Raw genomic sequence first — 19019 nt, 5'->3', positions numbered from 1 at the left:
CCAGCATACTGCACTACCTTTTGACCCTCTGCCTTCGGACAAGAGAAGGAAGGACTTAGTTTGCATAGAGCCTCAAATCAGACATGCCTTTACTAAGCGTTTTTACGTGTTTTTAGGACCTCTTCTATATAACAGGCTTAACAAAGTACTGAGTTTCTATAGTTTAAGGTATAACAAATGTAGTAAGATGTTGTCAAAATACTTAGTGACACTGAATTACACAGACACAGAACAACTTCTAGAAATTTTGACATAATATTTAGTCTGTTCTACTTGATAATGTTTATTTTTGTATTATTCCATAGATATAGTTATATTATGTGTACTATTGTATGCTAAGCTTAGTTGTGTAGTTATTTATTGTAATAGAATATATTTTCGTTTTAACTAAAACTTTCTGCCATAATGAAACTGGATTGTAAGTGATGACCTGAAACACAGGTTTAAATTAAACCTAGTTCGGGCGGTCCACTATCAAATAATGCATTTTCCGAATCTATCGTTATTCATATTCTAGTTCTAGTATATTTGTAAGCACATTAATTGTATCATCCTTGTAATAGGAAAACTTGTTTCTGTTGGATTAGTGTTCTTTTTTGTAAACATTATTTTTAATAAATTTTATTTATTATTTATTATTCTCTATGCTTTATCTATAAGATAGAGGTCAACGAACTCCATCATACAGTTGCGTTCAAAAAAGGTTGCAACAGTTCTTGTCTATGATTTCAAACTCCTTATAAAAACTAAAGAACATTAATTTCATACTTGAACCAGCACGTGTTTGATCGCGTGTTCTCTGATGTCATATTATGCTTTTTTGGCAATTCTCCATCTTTGCCGTGAGAATACCTATTTAGTTTTTGCTGATGAGGTTTAAGAGTGTCTGTAAACAGTCTATAAGAATAGCAATAAAACTAATTAATAAGTAAATGTAGTTAAATTTTTTGATCGCAAAAACATATTTCAGCTTTAAAGTGTAGAAATTATTAAACCTTTCATACAATTAGACTTACCTACTACGTATCAAGAGACTAGAATAAAATTGGATATAAAAACTATACAGACAGAAACTCCTTACAAGACTCAACCTTACACAGAAAACTACACACGAAAATTACAACCTACAAGCAACCCTTTTTCATCCAAAATTATGATCACGTTCCCCGTAAAACGTGTAGTAAAGTAAAAAATAAAATATAAAGCGAATGAGAAAACGTGGGCATGGGCACGCTTGCATGGCGTCTCCCGACATTTCCTAGTTGGTTTATGTAACCGATATCAGCCCGGAACTCGGCCCTTGTTGCTAAGATTGCGTAATGTGTTTCTAGTAATAAGTCTCCGAGATTTACATCTTGAGACTGTTCTCGTGATAGCGTGCATGTTATGTTAAATAGGAACTTAATTTTCTGTTAATCACTGTAAACTACGCTTTTATTGGTTCCATGTTTGTTCAGGATAGTTCCATAACTTTTGATATCAAATATAATCGTACGAAAAGTTTTTATGCAATAGTATTCAGGCTACTCTACGTTATTTATTTTTCATACATATCCACACTAGACTAGAAACATCCAATTCATCAAGTACCAATTTCCATCGGTCTGCGTCGGTACAAAAACATAAAATGGAATATTCGATACAAAAGAGTCAGTAACAATATCGTTGTATTTTGCAAGTGTCCATGTCAGAACGAATAATAAAATCAAATGCACGTGTCTGCCACACATGTCAACTAAAATGGACATAAAAGAACAATACTGTCCACAAATATATCTATGGACTGTCTATAACTGCTTGTCAGTTTTATCTCAATATAATATTAATACCACGTTGTAATTTTGTAACTCAAAACGGTATCACCTATCCAAACTAAATGTTTAGGCTTTGTGCAGACTATTTAGTAGATTATGTGAATTTGCAAAAAAACGGTTATTTTTGTAACAAATAGTATAGTACTTTATACGTATCGAAGAGCGTACTGCGGGCAACTAGTAGGGAAATATATATAAAATGGTCCATCTATAACCGCTTGTCAATCTCACTAAATTATATAATGTCCGTATAATGTAACACTCATGTTACATCTTCGGAGTTTCTGAACAATGCTCTTGAAAGAGCGAGTGGTACTCGTGAGACCGGTTGTCAAGCATCTCTCGACGATAAACCCCGGTCTACCGCATCTATGAAAAATCTTATACTTATCTTAACTTTCTTAATATGAAAAAGGAGGTTGATGAAATTCGGGATGGCAGGAGAGCATCTTGTTAAGCAACTCGGTTGGGCAGAGAGGTACAAGTCCTATGTAGAAAATAGGAGTTGTCTTATAGTTATGTGCCAAAACGAAACAAGGATAACCAAAATTAATAAGGTGAACATACCTATAGATACATGAATATTAAGACAGCTGTGCAATGCAGCGCCTATGTATCTACACATGGCAAATGCAGAAATGTGGGCTCCAAGTGCACCTTATTTATTCATATAATTTAAGAGAATAGAGGGTTCTATTGTGACGAAAGTTGATTCACGAAAACGAAAAAATAGGACTAGATACTTTAGTCTATATTTTAAGCTTACAGTTATTTATTAAGATCATCTTAAAAGATTCGCTTTTCCCCGACGCGACGACGGACTCAATGTCACAGTTCATTTTGACGTTAAACGCGTTGACAGATCTGTGACGTCACCTAGAAATAGGTACACTCAACTATATAAACTAATATTAGTCACTCTGAAATCTATTTCAGTACCAAATTCGCTCGTGCTTCAGTTACTAGACAAAAAATACAGTCAACGACATCTTGCATCAATTTAGTTGGCCATTTCTCTTTGTGGACTCTTAAACAGCGAATTCGATTCGCACTAAAGAATTCCTGTGGAGCTTTTAAATCTATCTTGCAAGCAAGAAGCTTCGACATAATGATAAACTTTTTAATATTATATAATATTGTGATTTGCATTTTTATTATGTTTTTATTTGTTTTGTATTAGAGTATGGCCGCCAAAAATTGTACAATAACAGTCGTGAAAATGTAACACTCTGTAACATACGTGAATGAAAGTAACACACGTGATTTTATTAAGCCTAGTGTACATTAGACATAATGTTAGAATTTGTTTTTTTTGGGTTTTTTGTTAATTTTACTGTAAATTAATTAATTTGATAAAATTAGATTTAAACTCAATAAAACAAAATATATATTAAAGAAAGTTTTATTTTTCAAATAAAAATGTTTTATGTACTTCTATTTCAAATTAATAGAATAGAACCATACACCTTATAGGTACTTACGTAACTGATCTGAAGTACGAGATCCAAGTACGAGTTATTATTATATGTATGTAGTAAAAAAACAACTAAGAAACAGTCTTCTATAAAAAAACAATAACAAATCAAATATTTTCTTCTTTGTTTACCATAAAAATAGTAGGTAAGAAAAAAAAAAATAAAAGTCTTTGTTTCGCCGCATGGCTTTCGTAAAAAAAAATTGTAATATAATCATTCGAAAGTAAAACCATATCTTCCTAGATAAACCGATTGTTATAAAATTCGATACGCAAGTTATACTTAAAGATCTAAATCTAAAATAAACACATTTAAGAAATATGAATATTATGAAACTATGGAATTTTCCGTTTGCATAGAAAACTGAAATTGACTGTAAGATCTTTTTAAAACACTTTTTTGAAAATAAATTATATAACTGGTATTTCGATCTATATAACCTGCTAATTTGTACCTATACCAAGTTTTATTAAAACTGTTTAGGTAATTCGTTTTCAAGATCAATAAAAGTTTGTATAAAGCCATTCCGCGTAAACGCTTAGCATAAAAAAATAATATTAGAAAAATATTTTAAAAAGTTATCATTCTTGACTTCGTATCGTTCTAATTAACTTATATTTGAATATGGCGGATATAAGTCAAAAAGACTAACCTTTTATAACAATATCAACATTTTTGGGAAATCTTTTCTTGTTTTCTCGTAACTTTAAGAATTACACTAATCAATCTTAAATCTACCTAATTTTTACCAAATAAAACTCAATCCGTGACAGACTGTACGTGTAATGCCGCCTCCACTCATTCGTCCAACACCCCCAACAGTTCTTCCAAACTTCCACGTGTGGAACGTAGGCGGCATAAAAATGTACGTTCGACATTAATTAGACATGACATAGATTAATAATTAGTTACGAAAGACAATAAATTACGTTCACAGATTATAGAAAATATATTTGATCTGATGTATCTTTTAAGACATATGCTTTCCCAATCAACTCTAGCTCTATTCTTTTTACCACACTTAATTCGGGAACAATATCACGATCTTTTTTTGTAGGTACAAATTTTAGTGTTGGTTTATAAATTGTTTTTAAAAACAGCACAGAATAACCTACAGTAACATCAACTTCTACCCTTTCTATAAAACCAACATAATATTTCCAAGATTGTCTTATAAAATACCTCACTAATACACTATCACCTACACTTATATTATCATCTTTGGTGTTTGGGGAATCACACTCTTTGTCAGTTATCTTGTTTATATCAGTCTCTTCTTGAATATTGTGATTATTTCCTGTTTCTTCTTCAACTGTTTCACGAGTTATAATAGAGTCAGAATCGGGTATAAACTGTTCGTCATCTGAGGTGTCATGAACAGAAAAATCATCATCGTTTTCTGTGGAGCTTCCACTAGAATCAGCGATATTTTGCGTCTCACGAAATCTTGTCTTTTTGAGTGTAATATTTTGTTTCTCATTTAGTTCTGACATGGTCGACGTGGATGGAGTTGGGTTATGATATATATCTATATTTTTTTTATATGATAAATTTAATGTATCACACATGTTAATATTTATGAGATTCGGTTTACCATTATGAAAACGTTTGATACAGAAGGCACGATTTTCCGGTTTGTACCTCACTTCTGATAATAGGGTTACTTTTTTTTTTGTGTCGTTACCAGTCCTACCAATCTTCTCAATCTCATTCCTGTTTTCTTTCTCTTCTTGCTCTGAATCAGATATTTCACTTAATTCTGATATTTTCCTTTTTTTATCATTCTCTTTTGCTTTATTCCGATCACGATTATTTATTGTATCACTGTCTTTTTCAGATTCTTTGTTTGGTATAAGTTGGTGGTTTTTGACATCTAAACATTCACAATGACCTTTTGGGAACAAGACATCACTACAAAAGCAGCTCAAACATCTGAATTTAATGACATCTGCTATCTCTGTGTTAGCAATTTGATGAAGAATCATTGTCTGTGGTACAGGCGTTAGAATTTCTGATATTGTGTATCTGGCAATATCAGCCTCTGTAACATAAAAGATCATTACTGACGTGTCCGAGTCCTTAAGGATTTTAAATGCTGTTTGGGCATTTGGTATATCTATGCCCTGTGACACATAACCATCGAGTCTGCGTTTTAACGCGCCACCAACTCCATCAGCGGCTCCCTTTCCATGAGAAGATTCACTGAAATTCCACGTGGAGTTAGGGAATCCTAACAATTTTGTATGTTTTGAAAACATATAAAAATTCTTCTTTTGTTTGTATTGGCTAGTAGGGCCATCAGAAAAAAAATGAACAGCGGACACAGTCGGAAATTCCTTTCTAATATGGTTAAGTATAGGTTCAAGATGGGCCCATATGGCCTCTGGACCATGTTCATTGCTTGGTGATAAAGAAGCAAATGCTTGTGGCTTGGTTCCACTGGTATACAAGACACCAGTATGAATTGTTATTTGTGGTTTAGATGCACCAAAGTGCATAGATTGCACTTCTGTTGCAAGTTTGCATGTGTAATTTTCGCTAAAATCTATATGAAGAGCAACTTCAATGTTTTTCAAGTTTTTTATGCACGATGTGTATTGGTTATACTGATGTTTAATGTTGTAAATATGTTTTTTTATAATACTAAGTTCTATGTTAAATTTCTGTACTAAATTTCCCAATGACTCACTTACTGGTTTCTTTTCCATCTTCTTAGTAATATATATTTTATTATCTTTTTTATTAGTATACTCATGTTTGTCAAGTCTGAATTCTTCGTAATTAACAGTTTCACTTTGGTTATGACTACCCCAGTTTAAGGAAATAACTTTATCTTTACAAAAAGAGCATTCCCTATACGCACATTCTTTTGAATTCAAGTCACACTGTACTTTAGACAAAATTATATCTAAATCCTTGGTTTCTATCATTCCGAAAAGTTTTAATTTTTCAATCTTCAGCATTATATTCTCATGTTTAATACATCCACATGTTTCTCTATTTGAGAGTTTAGGACGCAAGACATAGAATGGCCGGTACTTTTTAAATGCAGTATACTTTGCTTTGCCACCTTCCAACCTATACTTTTTGTAAAGATCCTTCAGACTTTTCAATAAGTAGCGTCGCTGTCGTTTATTTTTCTTAAAAGTTTTAACTTCATTCTTCCCGGCTGTTGCTCTGCTCACATCATCTCTTTCATAGAATTGTTTAATTTCTTCTAAAATCATCGTATTATTTCGCAAAATGCTTCTTCTGTGACGTACTCTTCCTTTCAGTCCCAATACAGCTGTAGTTATGCTTTTTACCTTGTACTTGTTTACTATTTCATCCTCAACTACTTTTTTAAGAACATTTCGATCTTTATTATCTTTAGAATTTTTGTAAGTATTTTGTATAGCATTTGTTAGAACGTTATAATTAAGAAGCTGTCTTTTTACTTTTTGTTTTTCTGGTGTGGATATATTGGGAATATTCTCTTCTATAAAGCTTTCGGTTTTTGTAAGCGGTGTCATTTCAATATCATCTTGGATTGTATTGGTACTTAAAGGAACATTATTTATTAGAAATTCTGCATTTTTGACTTCCAACTCGTTAATACGCGCGATTAATAATTCTTGTTTCTTTGTTAAACGGTAACATTTTTTTTTAAGTGCTGCAATATTTTTTGCCATCTTGTTGATTTTAACCTCATAGCTATTTTTTACTAAAGCCAAATGTTTTTGAAACTTTCTTCTTTCTGCTAATCGTGCTCTGTTATGAGTTAAATCATTACTCTCAGTTAGATCACTATTATTTTCAGTAACATTTTCTTTTATTTTATCTTTTTGTCTATTTTTTCTATTTCTCCACTGTGCCCTTAGGATTTCTTTCTCTCTTTCCGAACATTCACAAATTTTTTTTCTTTCTTTATTTCGCACAGCATTTTTACGCTTAGCTTCTTCAAATTTTTCTGGGTTGTTAGCTCGCATTCGCTCTCTGTACCGCTTTTGTTTTTCTGCCGCCGTCAAAACCATCTAAAAATAAAATATTTGCGTAAATCTATTTTGTCAACTATGCCAGGACTTAATTATTTTTTTTGTCCCCCAGGATTTGAACGTAAATCCATCAGAACGGAAACTGACTAGCTCTAGACAAAAAATACATTAAGTATAGCTAATTAAGAAAACTGATACGGATAAATCGACGGTATAAACTACAAATACGTTACGTTACTTTTTTTTTACCGAATTCAAAAAAGAAGGATCGTTCCGAAAAACGATCCTTACGGGTCGAAACCCGTATGGCATGTAGAAATTAAAAATTAAAACTTGTAGGTTTTTAAATTGTTTCTTTTTTGTATTTTATTTTCATTAGATTCTCTAGTGTGTACTACTCTTAACAGCCGATCACGAATGTTACGTAACACTAAAGTAACACATGGTATCATTCGTGAATCAAAATATGGTTGGACATAACCTTAAAAGCCTTTAATTCGCGTAAGTTTTGAAGTAATAAGACATCGTATAGTTTGAATTGCTAATGGAACACTGAAGCTACACACATAATTTGAATAAAATAACAAATTTGCATTCTTACCTTGCATTATTTTCACTTAAAAATAATAAAATCTTTTGAGACACAATTGCCGACTACCTTCTCGACCAACTTGGACAGAAACAAAATGGCGATTTTTATCTGTACGGTTGGCCAACTTGTCTGTGGTGTTGCTATTACTTAAAAATATTTTCGTGGCCAAGGTATCTTTTTGATTAAGCCGTTACTTTATGGTAACTTGCGTGAAGTATCATTCGGGAAAAAAAGTGAGACTATTGTTTAAAGTGCGTTTTGAATTAATTTTTATGCTATATTTTAATAATATCAGTTAAAAGTATACAGTAAATTACTCAATTAATTTAGAAATTAAAAGATTTTACAGGATACATTACAGTTGTACCCAATTTTGTGACTCCGAAGTGTGAAATGTCTAGGTAGGACACACGACTCGTGTATGGAAAGTAAAATAAACATATTAATAAAAAATAAAATGGAGCTTGTTTAATACACTCTAAATGGGTGGAAACTATTTATATTAATACATATAATACCGCGAACCTGAAATTATTTAAAATCTACCATATCTTCTGTGTAAAAATATCCATAAGTTATAAATTAATGACAAGGACAATATATTTTTCTCAAAAGTACAATTTTTGGCGGCCATACTCATTAGTAAATATTTTATCTCAATAACAGAGCTTTCGGTTTAATTGAGAGCAGCACGTGTATCTTTTTTGTTACTAAGTACGTTATGAATACTATTTTAATAAAATTACTTTGTTATCAGTTTTTTCTCTATTAGTTTTATGCTTTGATGTTATTTTATTGTGTGTAGGTACCTAGTATACAGACCTATTGCTTTCCAATTATTACTTCACTTGATTCTTTGTTGTTTTAAGCTTGGCCACGCGTAGTCCAAAAGCCATAAATCAATCACCAGAATATATCATCAAGCTCAGTACGATTCAAATTTGATTTACCACGTTTGATGTGAATGCGATCGCATCAAAATCCACTCTCGAATATCGTTCCCGGAATCGGAACTCAATATGTGTCCATTGCCGACGGCATTCGCCAAACATACGTCGAATGGATTTTCACAGATTTTCGTGAAATCGCGACGTATGTATCCGCGCCCCAGGCCTCTCCCGGACCGGAAAATTGCTTGATGCTCTAAAACCCTCGCATTTTTTGTTTCATTCCGAAAAGACAAATTCGTTAAGTAAAGCTCCCGCCATTTTGTGGAAACTTTGAGATGTTGTTGACAGCGCTATTTCCGATTCCAACAATCTGAAAAGGTTTTATTATAAAATACTGGCCTGGCCTACTTACGTTTCGGAATGCCTATTGTTAAGTGCTACTTGTTGATATGAACTAATTTGAATTTGGAAGAGAGAACGCAACAATGAAATATGTTTTATTTTTGCAGTCTACTTTACGATTCAATACAAACTGCATGCATCGCGATGATCTTGTTTCTATCTCTGCTAACTAGGCCACACAGGTTTAATTTAAACACAGGTGTAAAGTTACCTGTTTTCATTAATCAATTAACGCTCTGACCCGGTTTCTGCTCTCTGGTTTCATATAATTCAATAATGGCTGATGCTAATGAAGTAATGGTTTCGCGATAATTCCTCATTTATGAGCATTATGACGCACAAAGTTCAGATATAGAAGTAACGAATTCACATTGAACAATAATGTTTGTACATTTCTCATTTCTTTTGTTTCCTGCATAAATCTTTGTTCTAACGTGGGAAGTTATTGTTTTTCGGAAAACGGGATTGTATCCTGTCTAAATGCTGATCTCATGAGATTTACTATGAAAATCAAATCAATAGAACAAGGTCTCAGGTCGGCATTGGATCGATTTGAATCGAATTTTGAAATGGGCAGGGTATTGGATGATGTTGACTGTGTGTTTCATCAGTAATTTGTAAACTCAATATCGAAATGGAACTCACTCACACAAGTACGTTCCTGTTACATTGTTTGCGAACTGAAAGCGATCCGCGTAAAATTTCATTTGATACATTCAGCCGACGTTATGGTGACTTTTTGTTATCAAACACCAACCTCTTTTTTACCATCGTTTTTTTATTTTTGTTTTTTCCATCAAGGTTGGCATTTTTGTGCCACCTGTATATGTTCATTCGTGCATATAACAAACAAGGTTCAGTCATTCATTCAACAAAATAAGAAGAATCAACAAATTCATGTCTGAACGCCTACTTATGTCTTTAAACTCACAAACTCAAATTCAATTTTTTTTTATTTCAAATAGGCCTATAAGAGCTCTTTCAAAAACGTCAAAGTCAAACGTCAAAGTTAGGTGCACGGTTCCAAAGAGTTGGTCTCATAGAGAAGAACCGGCAAGAAACTCCATAAGGTATATACATCTTTGGGATTTTGATTAAATGCCCCCATACACTCAAATTCTCGTAGAGTCAGCTCAAAATACCAAACAACCCCTATTTTTCAAGGTCTTGGAAACTGCTTATCATATCAAGTCATCAGGCCACGTGCTAAAAGTAGAACCCACCCGACGTGCTAAGCGGTTAGCGGCGATTATAATGACCGATAAAAACACAATTTATCACTGTCTATCTTTGCACAGAATCTTAAAAGTTAACCACGGGAAATAGGTTGCTATGCTTTTATTAGCACTGTAAAAGGCTATATAGTTGTTAATATGATTAATTGTTCTTTATACGGACATCTTCTATTACGGTTAGAAAAATGTTAAAGCAGAGTTAGAGAAGCGCTTATTGAACAGGTTTCTTGGTTTATTTATTAAATGTAAAGAATATAATAATTTTAGAAGTATCGTACGCATGTAAATTATTATTGTACACAACAATAAACGTATAAGTAAACACGCAAGAATATAATGACTGGTTTACGCACAAAAAAAGAAGCCACGAAGTAATAGATCACTGTATGACGTCCGTACACAATATGACCGTTGTTTTCCGAACGAAAAAGTAAATAATACCCCTAAAATGTTTAATTTATGACTTTAACATACGGTACAATTTGTTTTGGAGTAATGCGGACATGTGGTAGCTCTCACGCACTGCAGCAAACGTTAAATGTCTTTATAAATAACATACAAAATGTTCATAAAAAGGATGTTTTGGAAAAACAGTTCAATTGTTTAAAAAAATTGCTTTGTTCGAAAGAGTTACCGCGGCCTAAGATGGGATGGGATTGTGGATTTTAGTCAGTACGGGTCTGACACTGCCTCACGCTGCCCCCACAGCGGAAGAGGTCATTTGATGGCTTCCCATAAAAACGTAACTAGCAGTTTCCCTCGATACTAATTCCTTCCTTATAAAACTACTTCACCTGGATCAGAAATACCCAATGACGTCTCCAGGCCTTATTTTGCCTCAAACCTATGAAAACGTAGCAATCAATCTAAACGAAATTGTAGTACCTAACAAATATGTATTAAATTCCATTACCAACATAACATAGGACAGATAGGATAAGACAGTGAACTATAAAGACAAAGCCAACACATGGCAACACAGTCACGTGTTACACGACCTTTGTCGCCTCTGTTTGTAAACGTCGCGTGAACCACAGACAGATAAAGATACCATAGTGCATTCATTTTTTACGCTCCTTCAATGTTGTTGACAGAGACAACGTTTGTTTTGCGTCATGGCCTCTTTTTTGCAAGCTGAGACGTGAAGTAGCTTAGCTTCTTAGTAGTTTGAATAGTTTGTGATTTATATGCTACCGAATTCTTGCCTGTGTCGTACACAATTTAAATAATGGCAGTTTTAGTATTCCGATGGTTTTTCTATTAATTTCCTTAACAAATATAAAGGTGGTCAAAAATCGGTTCTTAGACTCCAATTTTAGTCTTCCATTTTAAATCTGGAATTCAAGCAGACGACAAGATAGCGATAGGTCAAAGAGTAGGCACTCTTTGACCTATAGCTATTTGAGTTCTGCAAACCAGTTAGTTATAGGCATTCTAATATTGGATTAGCCCAGATTGCGAAATTTCTACTTTGGTAGCAGTTGTAAATATTCTACTATTTATAGAATTATCGACGTCAATACTTTAGCAATCCTTATGAAGCAGTGTCTACAGCTCTAAATCACTGGTCAAATAACACAATGAATAAGGATAAGCAAAGGGGATTTACTTAATAAAGAATTTTCGCACATTCCATTTTTTATATGCACAATGATGTAATGTAACCTTAAGTTGTAATACCCAATAACATATTACCAAAACCACAACATCAGCAAAAACTGCAATTACGTATGTATTCCTAACAAAAACTACATGGGAACGTTCAAAGGTCTTGGTTTTTCAAATTGGTCAATGGTCACCAGTGACATAGAACATCTTTGAGAAGACTAGAGGAGACACGGATAAGTCTAGCCTAGAAACAAAAGAACACTTGTACTTCCTAACCACTACATGACCCTCACATAAAAATTCACTCTTTCAAAGAAAATACTGTTGATCTAACATCAACAAAATAAAAAAAATATTATGTTCAAAAAAAGGAACGCAATTTCATCCAAAGTTATTATAAAACCTTATTGAAATAATCTCATCATTATAACCTTAATTCCTTCATTTCTCTTGTTCCTTAGAAGATCACAAGAAACAAGAACAATCGCTAATTAGACGGAATTTAACGTTTATTTAGGAAGCTCAGATGAAATATGAATGTAGACATAAATTATTTAGTTTTGAGAAAGATCTTTAGACTACAGACTTTCATCTCTGGGTTATATTTAGTGCTAATTTAACCGGGAGAGAGACAAAGAAAAACATGACTCTCATTATATCTAGGGTAATAACCTTGCCTTGAACGTTATGTGTACCATGTTAATTGATACTAAACGTTCCTGATAATACAAATATGTAAAGTATCAGTTACAGAAAACTTAGTGAGCCAAATAACTTGATTTGGCTGTCGATTAGGCCTGATCCAAACCACGAGGGTCCAGAAGAATCTTTAGAATTATTAAAATAGTAATTAGCTGTTCCACTGAATATCAAAAAACAAAAGTAATGCTGTAGATCAAAACAGTTTAAATGATAAAACTTGAACACTTAATTAAGCCCAAGAGGCAAGGATAGCTCCTATACATTGATTCGGATTCGGAGTGGAGTCTCTCAGTTATATATATTCGAGAATAAAGATAAAGCGTCGGTATTGGCATTAAAAACCCATCGAATTTTTAAAGAAAATATACATGTTAAAGTTGATAAATTAATGCATGTGTAATACAGATTGTGTTAAATCCAATTGTCAGGACCGTCACAATAAACCGGAGGCGTCTTTCAGCAGGTTATGAGTAAGTTTTGTAAACTATCATCATCAGGCCAGCTGTTTTGCGTTCCGTCTCCATAATAATCAGATATTGTAAGACAAACATAAGAGCACACATACGATACTCCTTAAAATATCACTGTAGGCACACGATGTTTATTTTGACACCTCATATTCGTGCAACGATTTTAGAAAATTGTAGTCATTTGAGATATTCGGAAATTCTTAACAGATGAAATAAAGAGAAGGGAGGTTTTTTAAATAGCGGAAGAGAACAGAAACTACATATTCGCAATGAGGGAATTGAGTATCATTCTGTAAGAATTACTCATAGATCTAAATGTGAAATTTTGACACCCAGAATCTTGCAAGCCAAATCAAATATTAGTTTTAAAACTTGATCGTGCAGAATTGAAATTCCAAAGTAAATAAAGAGATAATGTTATCAGGTTTAAGTATTATGTAACGTATTACATTTATCATAATTACAATACTGACGGATGTTAATGAACCTCGGCAATAATAAAACACATTCATTGTGGTTTCTGCTGAGAACCACACTGCTTTTAAGTACCTTTTTACAAGAATTTCCGTTACGTCTCCTTTAATGATATTTATGGCTTTAAAACACCTAACTTAGAATAAATAAGTAGGTAACTTCGATCATGTTGTCGTTAATTGTTGTGACTTCGAACTGTTTAATGTTATCCAATAGGCGGTTGTACACAGCGAATGTTGAAACAGCTGGACAGCCGCGACGGCTTGCTCACCAGTAAACAGTGCCACTAACTGACAACTTGCTCACAACCGGTTCACTGCTTCCGATAGATCAACTTTCCTTTTTATTTACACCCACGAGTAACACCACTAATTATTCTAATGCATCTCTATTTTGTTTCCAGGTAAATATTCCACGCTCCAGCATCATCACGTGATATTTCGGTAACTAGCACATCCTATATGAAAACAACAACATTTACACCGGAAGATGGATTGCAGTTATGATTGCTATGAAGCTCATTTCTAAAAATGGAGCGGTTCCTGGAAATAATGAGATGTAGTTTTATATGCACGTTTGCCGAAAACTCGTTTGCCCACAGCCCCGCCAAAATCAATGAAGGCAGTGGCTTCTACTGTGTCACATTATTTAATCATATAACAGCAGCGACACTGACCGCATTTCGGTTCGCAGCCTGCAGCATCCAACACGGGGAAATGCACCTACTTTCTTTCCACTGCAACTAGCGGGCTTTGGCTACAATCACCAGATTCGCGTTTACTCAAAACAACACATGTTTTTTTACCAAAATCTTCTTCATCATCCCTATCTTCACTAGGGTAGAGTTCATATTAGCTTGTTCAGTTTCTATTTATGCCCTATACAGACTGCGCACAATCCCGTTTATTTTTCCGTAGCGAGATGGGTGTACGCGACTCGGTCGGTTAGTCGTCCGTAAGCCACGGCGCGGTCGGGCCGCGCTCGCGGGTGCTCCAATTTATTGAACTGACGATATTAGTGTGAGATCTGTTTTTTTGGAACATGTGCTGTGTTTGATAAAGAAGATGACCGGTGAAATTTGCTGCAGCCAAAAATGGTATGCGTTGATTTGTGCGCGTAGCTGAAAGGAGAGATGCACTTGCGTGCTCTACTCTCACTCGAACGGACAACCGCCGGCATGAAGGGCCAACCGGTTTGGTGAGATCTTCTACCGATCCACACTCATGTAGAATAGAAAGCCCTTAGCTTAGACCATAGTGCATTTGTCCATCGTCCAGTTTCAGTTACGCTTCACAATTATTTTTGCTCGTTCTCAAAATTTAAGGAACCTGTAGCATAATGTATGTGGATCACGTCGTAAAAGACATTGTTTGTGCATTTTTCTTATTGGTCATACGGCAATTGTGTAGAGCTTTTTATTTCTTTGCAACATTACATAATTGCAGACACACGTTGTCGAACTCTGGGAATTTCATTAGTGGCTCTACATAATGTGGGCTTTCAACTGTGGCGTACAATAAATATTATTACGATTACAGAGATAACCATCCAAATTTAATTAAAAACGTTCGACATTTGTTCTATAAAATAATGATTGGTAAATAATATTAACATTTGTCAATATTATTGTTAGGATGAAAGTACTCTCTTTGATTACTAGGAATATTTCGTGTTTGCAATGTTAATTTATTTTACGATGTCCATTATGCATAATTAATGGTTGTACTTCCACACCCCTGCCTGTTGCTTAAACTACTTCTGAATGCAAAAGTAGGTGCAGCTTGTTATCAATTAATATACAATTATTATCATTTCACACTTTTCCGTTGTTTTCAATTAAGCATTCCAATGTTTTTATTATCGCACCCGTTAGTTATTTGTTTAGTTAAAAAAAGTAGGTATCAATAACTTTTGTAATTGGAAATTAGTTTTAGTTACCTACGTGGTAATTTATTTATGACGTTAAGTATATTATTAAATAGTATGAGAAGTATATGTATATTATGTTTATTTACTAAGGAATTCTATTATCTTACATTATTATATTTGTTTTTAATAAACTGGGTAATTTGGTAGATAATGATGTTCAAAAGTTTTGCTATGATATGAGAAAGAGGAAACAATGTATTTCTGTTAATGATATTATCTAAATTGGACTTTCTTTTCATTTATCTAATAGGTATGATACCTATCTTTTCTACAAACAAAACTTAATAACAAATATTAATGAGAAAGTTAAAAAATCAACTAGTACAAACAATTTTTTATCTGCAGTAATACGCAACGGTTCATATTTCATAGCTCTGTATCGGTGAATTTTAGTAAAGTCATTGTCCGGTTTCACGTGCAAGATCACTCTCGGGCTCTCTGGCTGAAACATCGCCAAAACACGAATACTTATTACGCATGTGCAATTAATTCTGCTAATTGTAGTGTACAAAGTCTTAGGCATTACATTCAGAAGAATCTTAAGCATGATATTACTTCTAGTTCCTCTAAAGATTTCACAAGACTGTGCCATCGGTCGTTGTTATGTGCGTTTTTCCGTTCATTTCCGTACTAATTTATGAGCCGACAAACTGTCGGCTAAAATATTGCAGCGTGAGAGTATTCTAAAACATACATTTAATTTTCATATAAATCTACCCAAATTCGGTCCTAGGGTGCTATGGCATCAATTTCCGATGCAAACTTAACCATAATCATCCAGAGCTTTAAAAAATCTGCGTACATAGAACAGAACCTGAATAAACTCCATACAAAGTCGCAGACTTGACCAAAGCCTTTGATTTCGTATCTAATATCACGTATCTAATATCAACTTTCTAACAATTGTGGACTACCCCTGTTTATAAGAACGTCAGAGTTTGTAGCAACACTGAAGATTGTCGTAGAGAAAACTAAGTTTTATCGCTTCGAAATTCTTGGTTCGGTTTTACTATGCATTAAAAATTTGTTCCCTCAAGGAAATATGTAATCTTTTGTATATAATTAGTTATAATCATATTACAGTCTTGTAGGTTTTTTTATTAACTCTCGGGATGGCCCAATTATTAAGACAGTTTGTTTATTATTTTATTTATTTGGCTTTTTCATCACCGTCATAAGCTGTTTTTTCCACTTTTTTCTTTGGTGTTTCTCTATTTTCAACATTGTACCATTTTTAATTTTTTTTCTGGATTAGCACTAAAAGTCTGTAGGTACTAATTAGTGATACCTGGATAAGCTACCATCATCTATTATTAAACCTTTCCTACCTATTTTTATCTCATGTCGAAGAGGCCGTTGACGTCTTCGGCAAACTTATCAACCACAACAAACTAATTAGTAATCAAAGTGTAAACAAAAATAGGTAAAGCACGTGCTCACATCATGTACCATCTGCTAAATATCGAATCTATGATGTTGCAGCCTGTGGTAGGTCTATCTAACCGCTGTCACGTGACACCAACAGCTGTCACGTTGCTTTACAAATCGAATTGAAACAATAAACGCACGATAATCCATTGCGGGTTTATTTAAATGTAGAACGTAAAATAAAAAGCATTATTTTCATCTGCTTTTGTCATAAAAATGAAGGCGTCCCCTACGTAAGCATAAGTATTAAGTAATATGCACTTGCTATAAGACGATCTTATTTCTTTAGGAAGACTAAAAAGCAGACAATCTCTATTGGCTGTTTAATCCGTGAACCTTTTATACATTGTTTAAAAAGTAACTTAATAATCGCTTACTGCAAGAAGCGGATGCACGCACAGCTATCAAAAATAAAAGAGTTTGCCTATCAGCTGTTGATGCAAAAAGTCTGTCGGACATTTATAAATCCATTTATATCTTGTACTGGTGCCAACATCTCTTACTTTCATTACAACTACGGTGAAATTGTAACGAAATTTCTTAGCTGTTGCGCATGCTGTAGTAAAATGTTTTGATAATACGTACAACATACATTTATAAAAAAAAAAACACGTGGAATCCGTCTAAACCATAATCTGAATTTTTAATTAAGTGTGTCAAAAGTTTCATTAGATAAGGGCCGCCCTATGGATAATGCTTAAATCCTTCTCATTTTAAAGATTCCTTTTTCATCCAATATTGGCTAAAGATATCAAACTTAACCCGCAACTTTGTAATATAAGATGTCGACTCTAGATAAAAGCGAGAGGAAAGAGTATCGGTTGTAATTTGACCTTTTTTAATCCCTATTGTGCCAGCAACAAAGCCAATGCCATCCGATCCCTTATCGACATTCCTTATTTGAATGGCATCCATAAGATATACGACCATGAACCGTGTGTTAACCTATGCGTCATAAAGGACACTATAAAAGAAGAACAAATAGGAATATGGAGGGAACCCAAATTGGATTGCCGCGCGCAGACAAAGAGATTTTTGTAGATAAGAATGTACCCTATTAATCTGTCTGCGAGTGTAGACTAATCACATTAACCCTTTGAGCGCAGATAAAGTATAAATATTTTTATAACGCTTTTTTAAATAAAACATTCCAATTTTAAAATTGCATGTCGGGAATGAATGGAGAACTTCATTCGCATTTGTAGCTAACGTAATTGTCATCATCAAGTGTTACAGGAAGCGCGCATTGTAGCGGACCCTTTCTTAGTGAAGTCTCATTAAAATTGTCCACGAACAGTGGCCATTGTTCGCGGCATCGTGCTTGTGACATCCTACTGTTACGCAATGAACAATTTAAAATGTTGAAAGGAGAAGACGACACTTTTATCAACATTTTTTGTATAAAAACTGGAGTAAAATACGGATTTCCACAAACTGTCTTTAAGCGATACTTGACAATTCTATTACCTCGTTTCTCTGATCTCAACATCTGTTAACATTTGAGCAAAGTAAACCTAAAATTAGCATAAACACTCTGTTTAATTAGGAAACAATATAGTGCAAGTTTGATATCTTACCACAAAGGTTAAGGTTCGCTCCAAATCTGATTGTCAACAAGACAATGTTATCAAAACGGAATTTAAATGCAAATAACTATCGCTATTAATATTAATAACGTTTAAGACTCCGTCGGGGCGCGCTCGACATAATTGAATTGATGGCAAAACTAGGGAGTTGCTACGTTCAGAACCTAATTGCCTTTAACTGTGTTAGCACGTCGAATATAGCCTGGAATATAATATTGTGGGATATAACGTGCTGTAAATTACATTTTACATGTTAAATAAGTGATGGAAATAAAAAAAAAACTGTCGTGGAGGAAATCCTCAACAAATAAGCCGATCAACCAACATAAAAAGCAATAACCAATAACTTATTCTAAACACATATCAGCGGAAAACGTTACATTAGATAGAGCCCCAAAAACCGTCAACAATAAATCAAGTTTTCCTAACAACACGAAAAT

At 33.7% G+C, this 19019-nt stretch overlaps 2 protein-coding genes across 9 annotated transcripts in view; one reads left to right on the top strand and one right to left on the bottom strand.

Annotated features, from left to right (window-relative positions):
• LOC124631610 overlaps positions 1–19019 on the top strand; it is a 95149-nt gene that overhangs the window by 45334 nt on the left and 30796 nt on the right. For 2 of the 7 annotated variants that reach the window (XM_047166101.1, XM_047166100.1), the window contains exon 1: positions 14573–14732. The exons of 3 other annotated variants lie outside the window; for them this stretch is intronic. In XM_047166101.1, coding sequence (XP_047022057.1) covers positions 14701–14732 — 32 coding nt within the window. In that variant the 5' untranslated portion in view covers positions 14573–14700. Of the gene's footprint in view, positions 1–14572; positions 14834–19019 lie in introns of those variants that run through there. 2 more of the 7 variants (XM_047166099.1, XM_047166097.1) reach the window with 1 other exon arrangement.
• LOC124631609 lies at positions 3735–7959 on the bottom strand. Of its 2 annotated transcripts, none has more exons than XM_047166093.1 (2): positions 7865–7959; positions 3735–7302 (listed from the first exon to the last, which is right to left on the bottom strand). In XM_047166093.1, exon 2 carries the CDS (start codon positions 7300–7302, stop codon positions 4228–4230), a length of 3075 nt encoding a protein of 1024 aa, XP_047022049.1. In that variant the 5' UTR covers positions 7865–7959; the 3' UTR covers positions 3735–4227. The 2 variants fall into 2 exon arrangements, with proteins under 2 accessions (XP_047022049.1, XP_047022050.1); XM_047166094.1 differs by lacking the exon at positions 7865–7959 and having other exon boundaries at positions 3735–5197; positions 5243–7712.

The sequence above is a fragment of the Helicoverpa zea genome, chromosome 7 (assembly GCF_022581195.2).
Source record: "Helicoverpa zea isolate HzStark_Cry1AcR chromosome 7, ilHelZeax1.1, whole genome shotgun sequence".
NCBI classification, from domain to species: Eukaryota; Metazoa; Arthropoda; class Insecta; order Lepidoptera; family Noctuidae; genus Helicoverpa; species Helicoverpa zea.
Note: the sequence above shows the minus strand (reverse complement) of the source record. Positions and strands in the feature narration are given on the sequence as shown.